The sequence below is a fragment of the Onychostoma macrolepis genome, chromosome 10, assembly GCF_012432095.1.
Source record: "Onychostoma macrolepis isolate SWU-2019 chromosome 10, ASM1243209v1, whole genome shotgun sequence".
Taxonomy (NCBI): domain Eukaryota; kingdom Metazoa; phylum Chordata; class Actinopteri; order Cypriniformes; family Cyprinidae; genus Onychostoma; species Onychostoma macrolepis.
In genome coordinates, this window is record NC_081164.1 from 12,655,041 (window position 1) to 12,668,333 (window position 13,293).

At 38.3% G+C, this 13,293-nt stretch overlaps 1 protein-coding gene across 1 annotated transcript in view; it reads right to left on the reverse strand.

Annotated features, from left to right (window-relative positions):
- The window catches only part of gbe1a (glucan (1,4-alpha-), branching enzyme 1a), a 154,599-nt gene that overhangs the window by 13,766 nt on the left and 127,540 nt on the right, over positions 1-13,293 (reverse strand). The window contains exon 15 of the mRNA XM_058790245.1: positions 5,471-5,588. Within this exon, the coding sequence (XP_058646228.1) occupies positions 5,471-5,588 (118 nt within the window). The remainder of the gene's footprint in view (positions 1-5,470; positions 5,589-13,293) is intronic.

A 13,293-nucleotide genomic window follows, 5' to 3' on the forward strand; every position in this document is an offset into this window, starting at 1 on the left:
GATCCTGAGCAGTTTTTCTCTTTCTCTTCACCTCGTTCTGCTTACAGCTTGATATATCTTACCCCAGAGATGCTCCTCCTGCTAATGAAGGCCATATTCTCATGTGGAATGAGAGGTTACTAAGTTAACCCATAAAACTGCGATGTACTGTCCAATTGCAAGGTGTCCTTCCAAGAGCTGTCACTCACTCAACCTGGTCACTGGGACCCAATGAATGTGGGTCAGACGGAAGGTTATAAATTAGTATGAAAACTCCCACTGTTCTTCCCGCCCTCCATCCCAGTCTGCTTCCTTATTATACTTACAGTGTGGCAGAATGTGGAGGATTCATATTGCTTTAGACAGAAAGTGAAATGAAAGGGAGCTTTTTCGTTCCTTTGATCACAGAGCTTCACACTTCTGTATCTTTCCTCTGTTCTTTTCTTCAGGAATCGTCAGAAGAGCTGCGTGGCCCATCATGAGCTGCAAGGATCTCATCAAGAAAACATCTAAGGGCTGTAATTATTCAATCCTGCTGCTCATTAAGAAACCTTCTATTGCCCATTCTTCAGAGAGACAAAGCCGGAAAGAGGAACAACTGTGTTCTTTCAGAACTCCTCTAAAGTGACGAAAAGCTGGTACAGGAACTATTAACCCACTATTTTCTTCACAGAAACAAACAATGCACATAAGATGGAAATTAAATGGTAAATAACAAAAGGATGATTTTTAAATAGTCTCAGCCTCAAATGATGCGTCCGTAGTAGACTGCCCTAGAGGCAGGTATTTGGAGCTGCGACTATGCTTTTGAACATGAAATAATCACTGGATTTGAAGTTTGCCATGTTAGTGGCATAATATTTTTCAAAGATATTCCCAATTTTCTTTGAGGCACTTGGTAGCAATTCAACTAGATATCCATGAGCAGAACAATATATTAGTTTTTGGAGTTATGTCTGGGAAATAATCAGTGCAGTACTTGATACTTCTGGATGGGTAGAAAGTCATATTTCATCACATTTCATCTACGTCTATGAACATTTTACAGTACTATCTCCAGTTTTTATTTTGTTTATTGTTTTTTCTTTTATGCAGTCATTTAGTATTTTAGTAATTATTGCATTTTATTTTTTTTAAAGCTAATTCTTTATTGTTATTCAGAAAAGTCAAATGACATATTAACAATAATACACAAAAGCTTGTCCATTCACTTTTCCAGTTAAAAACGTTATGCTATAAAAATGCATCAAAATTTAACAATGCTTTCCATAAACCTACATTAGTGGGTTAAATCTGAAAACAAGAAAAACAGAGGAGATAAAAACATTGTGAGTGGAAGGTTAACACAATGGCTGATTTAGCACTGAATGTGTCCTAAAATTGTCAGAAACTGCTTTGAAATGAAACAAGCTCACCTGCTATCGAGCCCAAATTGGAGTGGAGCAAAAACCTTTTTCCTGATCCGACAAATTGGAGCTTTTTGGAGCGAACACTGCTGTGTATAAAGTACTTCTTCTTGTCCCAAAATGAAAACTACGAGGGATAAAGTGAGTAATTCATGCAGAACGCCTCTGGAAAGGGCTGTTCAGGGTAACGGGTGATGCTTCCTACAAGCGGGCCTGATCGAAACCAGTGTGATGTTTATTTATGTCCGAGTGCTGAGGGTACCATGTGAAACCTGCAATATTGAACAAACACCCTAGTCATCCAGTACGGCTCATCCTTTTAAACTGCGATAGCTGTGAGCAAAGAAGTGCAAATTCAGAGTGTAAATGTTGCCTTGTTTCTGACAAAGAGAATAGAATGAGTGAGATAGCAAAAGAACAAGAGCGAGATAAGGCAGAGAGAAGGGGGAAAACGGTGATTGAGATGATGGGTCCCATTAAAGAGAAATGGCGAGAAAAGACAAACTTTAAACTGACTTTGAAGCAACAGTCCTTTAAATAAATCATATTGTGAGTCTCCCAAAATGGAGGCTGCATCCGGCACCTGCGTCTCCTTTTAATAATTCATTTTCTGTCACAATCAGACATTCCTCTAAAGCGTGAGTGTGTGGTGTGTAAACTTGTTTATGTGTGAGAGAGAAGGAGGGTGTTTATCTTTTTTATCAGGTCTTTAAAAGTAAACATTAGGTGACAGAGAGAAAAACACTACTGCTAGCTAGGTTTGCATTGGATAGATAGCTTGCACTTGCAATGAACTGAAAGAAACGATGAGTTTGGATAGTGTAATTAGAAGTAATAAAAGAGGAATTAATAACTAAGAAAATTGAATTTCATTGGTTTTAAAAATGCCACGGTTTCTTAGCAACAAAATTTTTTTTCGCAAGTATAAAGGTCAGTCTCTAGGGGAGACTGGGGCAATTGTAACACTCACATTATTTGAAAAGCCACCAAATAAGACAGACTGATGACATTTATTCTGCACACGCTCAGTACAGTTCTTTCTGTCTGAGAATAATATATTGTGATTGTTACACTTTGTGAGTATTTTTATTTTATTTGTATTTTTTACAATAAATAAATAACCATTACATGTTTATTAATGGTGAAATTACATTATAGACATAAATGTTTGTACAAAAATATGGTAGGTAGATTTGTAGCACTTTGAGAGTTATGAAGGATTATTGCAAGCTACAGCTGATCCTGAATTGGATGAACCACTTTTCATCCGTTCATCCATTCATCCATCTATACTAGCTTTCAATATCTAATGTGGCCAAGAATGTGTGGTTACATTGAAAGTGTTTGTTTCGCTTTCCACCTATTCATCCATCTTTTTTATTCATCTGTATACCTTTAATAAACTGCCTAGCCAGCCAACCATGAAAAAGAAGGTGAGGTAGACCGTAAAGGATAAATATGAGGAAGACGTTGTGAAACTAATAGGCTGAGTTTCCTTTCTATAGCAGAGAAAACAAATGATACATTTATCAGCCTATAAATAAGGGGAAGCCAAAGATCAATAGCAATATGAAACCAAGGGGGTGTGTTTATAGACCTGCCCCGACAGAGAGACTGAGAGTGAGAGAAGGAGAGCTAAACAGAAAGCTTATATTATGAACAGAAAGTTACCAAGGCTTTCACAGGCTAACTGATTGGAGACGGCACTTTCAACTGTTCGTTACAGACCTACCTTATTCCCTGGCTGGAGCGCTTCATCAGAAAACAGCCTGGGGAAATGACTGAATGGGCAGTTACTAGCAGTAGAGAAAAGGGAGGGAAAGAGGGAAAGATAGAGACAGATTGCGAACTCTGAAAATAAATCAGGTATGGGGGAACAGTTTGAAGTTCAAACTAAAACCTCCCCAAGGGTTCATCTCCATCTCCAGAGCTGTGTTTGGAGTCTCCTGCTGTATCCAGGCTAGCGCTGACTAGGACACCAAACACATCCTTACAGGTGGAGTATGTAATATTGACAGCTAGCGGTTGAAATGGGTACTGCAGCCCAGATTCAAAATATTGGAGAGGGTTGTTTCTCCTTAGACTCGACAGCTTATGCGGGTTGCCAGATTGAGGACATGCAACAGGAATGAGTGCACTTGACAATAGAAGGCAATGAGCCTTATATGATTTATCTATGTTTTAATATGCCTCTGGTCATTGAGTTTTAAATGGATGCTGAAGCTTCTTAGGTCAGGTAGAATCTGTGATCTCTGACCCAGTTCATTTGCTGGCGTCCATTGCTGCAATACGCTGTGTTTTCCACCAATTGGCAACCCAGGGTGTATTGGGTAAATTGGTAGTGTGCAGAATCACACAGACTAAAACAAATCCCGGCAAGGAATGCACACTTCAAAGTAGAATAACTGGCTGTAGCATTGTTTTTCAGAGAAACAAGTGAACTTGTGAACTTAGCATGTTTCCTAAATATCTGCAAACATATTATAGTTTTTTTATGCATTTATACAGTCAAACAAATGACATACAGCACCTTTAAATCAGCAAAGAGCTCCTATCATAGAAATACACTGCATTATACACAGCTTCTTCACTAGATGTAGAAACTTTACACTGTATAAAGAAGCTTAACACTAAATGAACTACATTTATACTTCATTAGGACACATTAAAAAGGCACAAAACCCTTACACTGCATAAAGATAAACTGAATTCAGAACCTTTAAACCTTCACACTACACAACCTCTGAACCTTCAAACTGCACAAGTCTCTTTTACACAGCATTAAGAAAACAGCACAAAGTGCCTTTACACTGCATGATGAAACTTCACAAAGAACTCTCCAAACCAGCCTTAACACAGCAAAAAGCATGTTTGCATAACCGAAGAACCTTCACACTGCCTAAAGAGCCTATATACCTCAAACAAGCAGTTTGGGCTGCTCTGCAAAAAATTACTTAAAAATCTTCAGCTGATTTATGGGAAGGGCAGCAGTGCTCACCTTCAGAGTTCAGATTTCATAGACTATATAAAGTGGATTGTCATAAAATTCAACGAGCTGTAATGAGGCCGAAATGAGATCATGATTTATTCAATCTCTTGCTCTACTTTAAAGCTATATTTTTCAATAAACGCCATACTCTCTGAAGCTTACTATTGCATAATGAAATACGACTGCGCTCACCTCTTTAAAACCACTGCTGTTTTGAGCTAGTTCGGATAATGTGTTTTTATACAGGTAACTGTAGCATTTCACCAGGGTCAAAATCAAGGTTCTGTTTACAGCATATCCAGTGTGCGCTTTGGACACAAGAGACAACAAGGATCCTTTTTTAACTGCAAGTATATCACAAACACACACATACTTACACAACCTTGAAGTACTATACTGACAATAATTTAAGTTAAGATGAAATAAGCAAAAAGTTCTGTGGCTCACTACACATTGCAGCATATGAGGAAAAGCAAACCCATATCTTTCAAACACTAACTCAGATGACAAGGGCAGTCAATGAGAACAATTTGTAGTTAACAAATCTTTTCAGAATAAGGTAATTAAAGGTAGCAATCAATCTTGCTGACCAATTCAAATTCTCAAACGAGTGGATATATACTTTTATAATTTAATTTCTACATCTGTTACTTTAGGATAGAGGATAAATGCATTAATCCACAACTGCACGTTGAATTATTTGTCTCGCTGTACGTTTTTGCTTTGAGTTACTCATTCAGGAGCACATTTGTTTGCATTTTGTTTCGTGATTTCAGTAGACTGGACAGAAAAGCAATCGATTGAACGTGGGTCTGAGATAACAAATTCCAATGTCAGATCGCCACTCATTATAACAAACAAAATGAAGACTCCTTGAACAATGGAGATGCTTAGATACATCCCTGCCACAAGTAGTGGCGAGGAAAAACCAGCCATTATGGTGACGGCAATATGATAATGTGATGTCTATGCATCGAGTGCTCTGTTAAAGGGCAAACTTGAGGTCATGGTCCAGCCCAGACTGTTGCGCACTACACAACATCCAATTCTTGTCAACGGTTTAGGAATGGAAGGTTGTAATATAGATGAAACTTACCAGAAATGACTGGGCTCGGCCATTGAAAGGCAGGGGCTCTGTGAAGAACTCTGTGTCCTGCACAAGCCTCCCATGACCCCCGTACTGAAGCTTGTCCGAGTTCAATTTGGTCTTATATCTGATACGAAACATGATCAAGGAACTGTAAGGAGACTCTAGTGAAACACTCTTTGGTCTTGTGACATTTATCTCTCTCTTATTCTTTCCCTCTCTCTCTCGTCAGGAGTAGCTCAGGGACAGATGGTTGGTTGGATAATGATAAACGCATGAGATGTGATGGATGGCTGTGCTGTTGAGTAACTGCTCAAGACAAGAGTCAAGCCACCAGAAAAATGACACACAAGACATTGATCTCTATCTACATCTCTGAGGTGAGACACATGCACATTTGCAGTCATGATACTTGTTTGAGAGAGAAATCAAAGTAATAATAATAAAAAAATAATTATTTGGAGTCATCAACTGTGAAAAAAAGCATATACTTAAATGTTTGATTTATGAAGATTCTAAACAAATGCTAAACAAATGATACCGGAAGCATATTAGTCAGCAGTTTTGATGATAAATACCAGATTGTGACCTTGTAATCATGTTACATGTAATTGAATCATCAGCGTCCCAATGTTTAGTGGATCAAGACCCCTGCTAGTGCCCAAATTCACGTTCACCACATACTGATTCACATCTCTAGCAAATGGTAGGAAGAGTTGAAGCGGTGATTGCCAGTAAGTATATGTTATGTGTCACAGGGAAGTTTATAATTATAATGACTAATCCATCTGAGTCTGTAGTCAAGACTTTGTGTCTAAGGAACATATCTCACCCTTGCCTTCCTGTGGAGGGCCTCAGGCAATCCTCTATGCCCCCCGCTAGCAAACGTAATCATTAGCTACAACATAATTTACCCCCCATCAGAGGCGTGTTAGTGTGTATGTGTGTGTGTTCACAGCCAGACCAGTGAACAGGCTCCACATGGTGAGGAGAGAAGCCAGGGAGACCTCACTTAATATAAACTATGGCATTATGGGAAGAAAAAAAAAAATTCAATACTACAGGTTAGTGGATTCTTATTATCAAACGTCCCAAATGTAACAGTCACACAAAGTGCAGTTAAAACACTGCATCATGCAAATGAAGTAACACTTCAGACTGGTAAGTGCAAACTTTTTGGTGCGAACAAATTTCAGCTAAATACGTGTGATGAAAATGAATGCATACATCTGAACAGAAAAGTCCTGAAGGGCAAAGTGGAAAAAATGAATTGGCTTTTCTTACATTAATATTATATATCTTATGCTGTATCTAACACAACAAGACAGAGAAAATATATATATTTTTCTGCATAATTTCACAATATTTCTGCATACATTTTCAATGCCTGCAAGGGTAATGCATAAAACATATTTTTACAGCTTTCTGGCTTACAATTAGCATAGAGTCAACTTTTTTCGGTCACAAGGTGCCCTGAAGGTCAGTGTCAAAAAAAAAGAAAAGAAATAGGCGGTCTGTCAACAATTAGCATGCATACTCTAATCTGAGTCATTAAACAGCTGCAATAATCCTGTGAAATGCTACAACTGAAAATTATTTCTGACATTTGACTGCTGCTAAAAAGGTAAAACATCTTAAATTGTGCTCAAACATTCACTGATGCTTCAGAAGGAAACACGATGCATTAAGAGCCGGGGGTGAAAACTTTTTGAATTTGAAGATCAAGGTAAATTGTACTTAATTTGTCTTCCAGGAAACATGCAAATATCTTCTGTTGCTTCTGAAGGGCAGTACTAAATGAAAAAAAAAAGATATTTCAACAAAATAGGAAAAATTTGGACATCTTCATCCTGTTCAAAAGTTTTCACCCCCGGCTCATGCATCATGTTTTCTTCTGGAGCATCAGTGAATGTTTGAACCTTTTTTAATAGTTGTGTTTGAGTCCCTCAATTGTCCTCAGTGTGAAAAGATGGATCTCAAAATCATACAGTCACTGCTGGAAAGGGTTCAAATATGCAAAAGATGTTGGAAAACTGAAGAATCTGCAGGATATGGAGGATTTTTCTGAAGAACAGTTTGCTCAGTTTAACTGTTCAGAACAAACAAGGGACTCATGAACAACCATCACAAACCAAAAAAACAGTCGTAGATCATCCAGGTAACCACACACAGTATTAAGAACCAAGGGTTCCCAAAGTTTTGAAGGGGGTTATTTTAATAATTTCAGCTATTTTTTTTGTCTTGTGTACTATATGTACACATCTTTTATGTAAAATATCTTACTCAGCACAGTAATAAATAAAAAACAACATGCATTTTGTGTGATCTCTCTTATTTCGTTAAAATTATTCCCATTTTCACAGATTCTGCAAGGGGTTCCCAAACTTCCGCATGCCACTGTATATAAATACACACACAAACAATAACATTTATTTTGGATGCGATTAATCATTTTGACAGTCCTAATTCTGTCCTTTCACAGACTTACATTACCAGCATTTAAATTAGTGGTTCTCAACTGCTGAGTTTCATATGACGATGCTTGTAAAAGCTGCCAGCTGCTGTAGGGATTAGAGAAAGTCAAACATGTTTTTTAATTGTGAACTGAATAAGGTGGCAGGTGGCAACCTTATTCTCATTAAACCAAGAAATCTCTACTTCCAAAAATTATGGAGCTGATCCAGACCCGCCTTCCTCGTTCCCAAGAGGCGTATTCCTGTCCTCCTTCCACAAACAAACAAAACCTCACGGAGCAGGGGAAAAAACATCAGGTTCAGTAATTGCCAAGCACATCATTTTGGAGAGAGATTATATCCGCCGATTTGCCATGATAGTTTTAAAATCGGCAATAAAAACGCCACGGCTCGGTGTAAAATTGGGGATTTGAGAGGGATTGTGGTTGAATCTAGTAAACAGACAACAATGGCGTGTGCACAAGCAGAACCGCACCCTCCCAAGCAACCCCGCTGCCTGATTTTCAGAGAATTTTTGCATCTTAGGGGAGGCCGGGGGGAAAGCAATCTCTCTACTTTTTAGATTTCAGTCTTTTTTCCTGCATGCCGTCATGCATTTCTCAATCCTTTCCCGTTATGTCTGTTTTTCCCCTTTTCTTCTTATCCCCGGGTTGTTTGGAAGGTGGCTGATTTCTCTACACCCCACCAGCTCTGAACGGAGCACCATAGTTTCCACCGGGCTCCTCCACTTTTCACGGAAGAACTAAGTGACTCTTGGGGAAGGAATAGGGTCTCGGCACCACAGGAATCACTTTGGGAATCAACACCGCCTGTGGGTCATTCACATAAATTCCTTGAACTGTCGAAAATCTAATATCCTAAATCTAAAATCTATACCCGCATGACCTTCCCTCACTCTCTGTCTTTATCTGCTTTGAAAGTTTTCTCTCATTTCAAACACACGTTATCGTTTCTCTCTAGCCAATTCGCCCTTTTTATTTCACTTCTAAAAGCTTTTTTCCCTACTTTAATTCTGCCCTTAAATCACCTCTGTTGAAATGCTGGAAAACGTCCAGACTATAACGCATCGCTTTAACAGCCCTGGAAGCTCTCGTTCTATAAGATTCATTTCTGCTTTCATCTCAGTGTAGATAAACATTTTAGTTACTTTCATTCTTTGGCTACACAAATTATGTCTGTGTGCCCATCCTGTGTTCACTGTGTGAATGAGATTAATGTTTGAATCTTATGATAGTGTCTACAGCTTTAATCAATCATCATTAAATCAACATTAGACAATCCAATCAATCTCTCCAATTTGTTTTGAGTCCAACTGTTGTTTATCAAAGGCTATGTTTAGAAGGGAATACAAGTGTACTGCTACACACAGGGTACTGACTGCTGTTTGTTATAATAGTATTTGAATGATGTGTTTTAAAATGCAGTGCATTACTGATCACCTATAAGGGGACATGATGATAAAAAAAAAAAAAAAAACCTTGCAAAACTTTTGCACTTTTGCATTGTTCTCTCATTATTTTTATTATTAATAAAACATTTTTAAAAATGATCATGTAATATTGTGATAGTAAAAAAAGAAAGGGAGTTATTTAATAATATTTCAATGATTCTGCATTCTCTCACAAAACATTTTACTTTCCCCTAAGAAACTTTGCGTTTGATATAACACAATCATTTTAATAAATGGTTATTTTGTGCATTTTTAACTCATTCAAAAATATTCAGAAACACCTATTTCCACCACATATGTGACACTGGACCACAAAACCAATCATAAGTAGCACAGGTATATTTGTAGCAATAGCCAAAAATACATTGTATGGGTCAAAATTATAAATGTTTCTTTTATGCCAAAAATCATTATATTAAATAAAGATCATGTTCCATGAAAATATTTAGTAAATTTCCTACCGTAAATATATCAAAACCTAATTTGAGAAGCCTAAGAACTTTAAAGGCGATTTTCTCAATATTTAGATTTTTTTGCACCCTTGGATTCCAGATTTTTAAATAGTTGTGTATCAGCCAAATATTGTCCGATCCTAACAAACCATGCATCAATGGAATGCTTATTTATTCAGCTTCAAGATGAAAAACGCTTATGACTGGTTTTGTGGTCCAGGGTCACATATGGGCAAATAATATGAGCATTGAAATGTATTACAGCAACAGAAATATATTTACAATTTGAATCTCCTAGCATCTCCGATTCATGAAACATACTTGCCTACTGATATCATTATTGACTTATCTGAATAAAATTAATATTCCAACAATCTAACCTGCATTTTTTCTTTACAGTTCTCACCATATCAAGAGATTGTTCAGCTTTTTTCTAATGCTGAGCAAATACAAAATATGTTTAATGATAATTCAAATATGTTTAATTATTCACAAAAGAGCTCATTTAGTAAATTTACAAATAAACTATGCTAAACAATTCTAAATTAAACTGCTGATTCGTGAGTGTTTCTTTGAACTGAACATACTGTTTCATATTCATAACACAAGTTTCACCCTTTAAAAGAGTGTCAGAGGACTGCTCTGGGATAAAATTATCCAAAATTCAGTCTCCTAGCTTTCTGGGTAAGTCTCTCAAGAAAGTGAAAGAAAGTGAAAAGTGTCTCATGTGCTCGTATACTAAACTGAATTATAACTGTATATATATATAAAATGCATCACCCATAATATAATATAAAAAATATCACTATTTTTAACTATTTAATCTTTAAAACATATGAGCTGGAAAAAGACAATACCAATGTTCGGGTCTCAAGGGGCTCATCTTATTTTGTGTAAATATGTCTTAACTTTATAATAAGAAGTTAAAAATAAGACAAAAACACAGCAAGAGAATGAGACTGAGCCCAAGGCACTAAAAAGCAGAGATTACAGCATGCATTTGTCAAATTAATGTTATAGTTTCAGCTTACTGCCTGTAAACCGGTTCGAGTGGCAATCATTAAAAGTCCCTCATGCGTGCCCTACGAATATGTAACATTATACAATCAGTAGCCTTTCACCTCGACTTAGTGCATTAGTCTTCATGAATAATGCAGAAAAAAGTTTCCCAAGTCTGCACTAAGTCCCACCGTCCTGGATATACAGCTCTCTGAAACTTCACTGAAGATGGTCCTTTCTCTCAGCACCCCAGTCGATCTAAAGATAACTTGCCCCCGGACACATTTTAACTGGGGAACCCTTAAGTCTGCTACAGACCTGACTGCACTCTCTACACTTCTCTCTGCAGGGATAAAGTCTGGAGGACTTCTTTCGTTTTATGCTTCTCTGAGTGTGGACACACTTACAGTACAAAACCAAACAAAGTTTACTGAGAAGTCATGAACAAAGCCTGTATGTGAACCCAACAGGAACACTACAAAGTAATAAAATAAATATTAATTAATTAAGAATGATTTTTCATTGTTATTTAATAATAATAATAATAATAAAACATTATTTGATTTAATTAACCCTATTTCATCTTGGTGTCCAGTAAAAATAAATAAAATAAAACTATATAAGTAAATAAGTAAACAACTAGCTAATTAAAAATGAAATAATAAAAAATAATAAGAAATAATTATTAAATATCTTCATTATTTTACTTACGCAACAGTATATTGTCTTGGTGTCCAGTACAAAATGAAGTAGAAAAAAAAAGTAAATAACAACTAACTCTCTCTCTATATATATATTACATATACACACATACATACACACACACACACACACACACACACACACACACACACACACACACACACACACACACAGATGCACTTTAAATACACGGATGATGCACTTTAAATACACGGATGATGCACTTAAATAACCGAAAACTTTCGCAGCTTTAATTACGTGGCGAAGGGGGAGGGGCTATCAGACTCCGATTATAAATGACAAAATAACCTTATACAATTCATACTCTACATGGCTGAGTACATAGTGCATAATTACATAGTGTATAAGTGCATATAGTGCGTCATTTGGGATGCAGCTTATTTGTCAAAACTACGGAAGGTACTTCCTTTTGTGAAAACAAACATTATTTTGCCATTCTTTTTGGTGTCACCAGTGGAGCAAAAAAAGCTTATCTCTGGTCTTTCTGAGAGGCTTTGTTGATGTTATGCGAGTCATTCAATCTCTCCTACGGGAAAACCACCATCCCTGCATACTCTTCCAGTATTTTAACCATTCCTACCTGTCCAGCATCAGAAAGCGTGGCTGTGATCACTTTTCAGAAGCCAGCGTGAGCCAGCCACGCTCTTATCGATCCGCCCGATTGGCTGAACGTCCCCTCTGCACTTCATGGCCCTGGAGACCGGAAAGATCGATATTCTCCCACGAGAAGAAATGATTGATCGTCCTCCAAGACCCCATCCCTGCCTCCCCCAAAACAAAACACTCCAGCGGAGAAGAAATCTGGCATAATGATCAGCTTTAAGCGATTAGTAACGGCTCCAGCCAGTCAGCGGCACAGCTATGGGAACGAGGGATGGCAGATATGAAACAATACCAGACCTTCATATCAGATGTGTGTGTCGCTGTATTACGCATGAGATATAATGAGGATGTGACTCACAGCGAAATGTGTTTTTCAAAGACAGAACAAGCCGACATCCTGGTGGGATTCACACTTTAACATCTACAGTATCAGCTCTGAGAATCAGAGACACAGGACAGGCCGTCGAGAGAAAGAGAACCGTACAAATCTACTGGCAGGTCAAAAAAAGCAAAACGCCACTTGAATATCAACGAGTGTCATTTCAAACTCTACATTTAGGCTTATGGCTTCGGGGTGGGAATGGAGGAAATGTTTTTTCACAAAGCCCACACGGGCTCTGGTTATAGGCGATGTTTTAATGAGAAGAATAACACTGGCAAACACAAAACGATTAGGTGTTCAGGGAGGCGCAAACGGCCGTATTTACCGTTCTATCCGCCGGTCCCGCACTTCTATCACCCTCGCCTCTCATCTTCAAAGCCCGACGGATGGTGGCATGGAAAGAGGGCTCCCCCCTCGTGAGCAAGACACAGAAAGGGCAGCGGCAGGGGCTGGAGGAAGCCTAAGTGGCCCTGGCTGAAGGGTGTCTTTATTCCCCGCCAAGCGGGCTCGCTGCCTGGGCCGTGATTAAATAGAGGCCCTGGTGGGAGGCCTTCAGCTGGTGCAGCTCATCTCCGGCAGCTCCCCGCAGCCCTTGTTCTCTGAAGAGGAGGCTAGGGGGTACGAGCGGAGCTGCGGGGTGGGCCAGGACCGCTGCTCTGGGTTTGCTATAATGAGAGGATGATCGTTCGAGTCTGGAGCTGCTGGAGAGTGCATTAGCGACACGGTTCAAACTTGCCGTTCAACGCGTG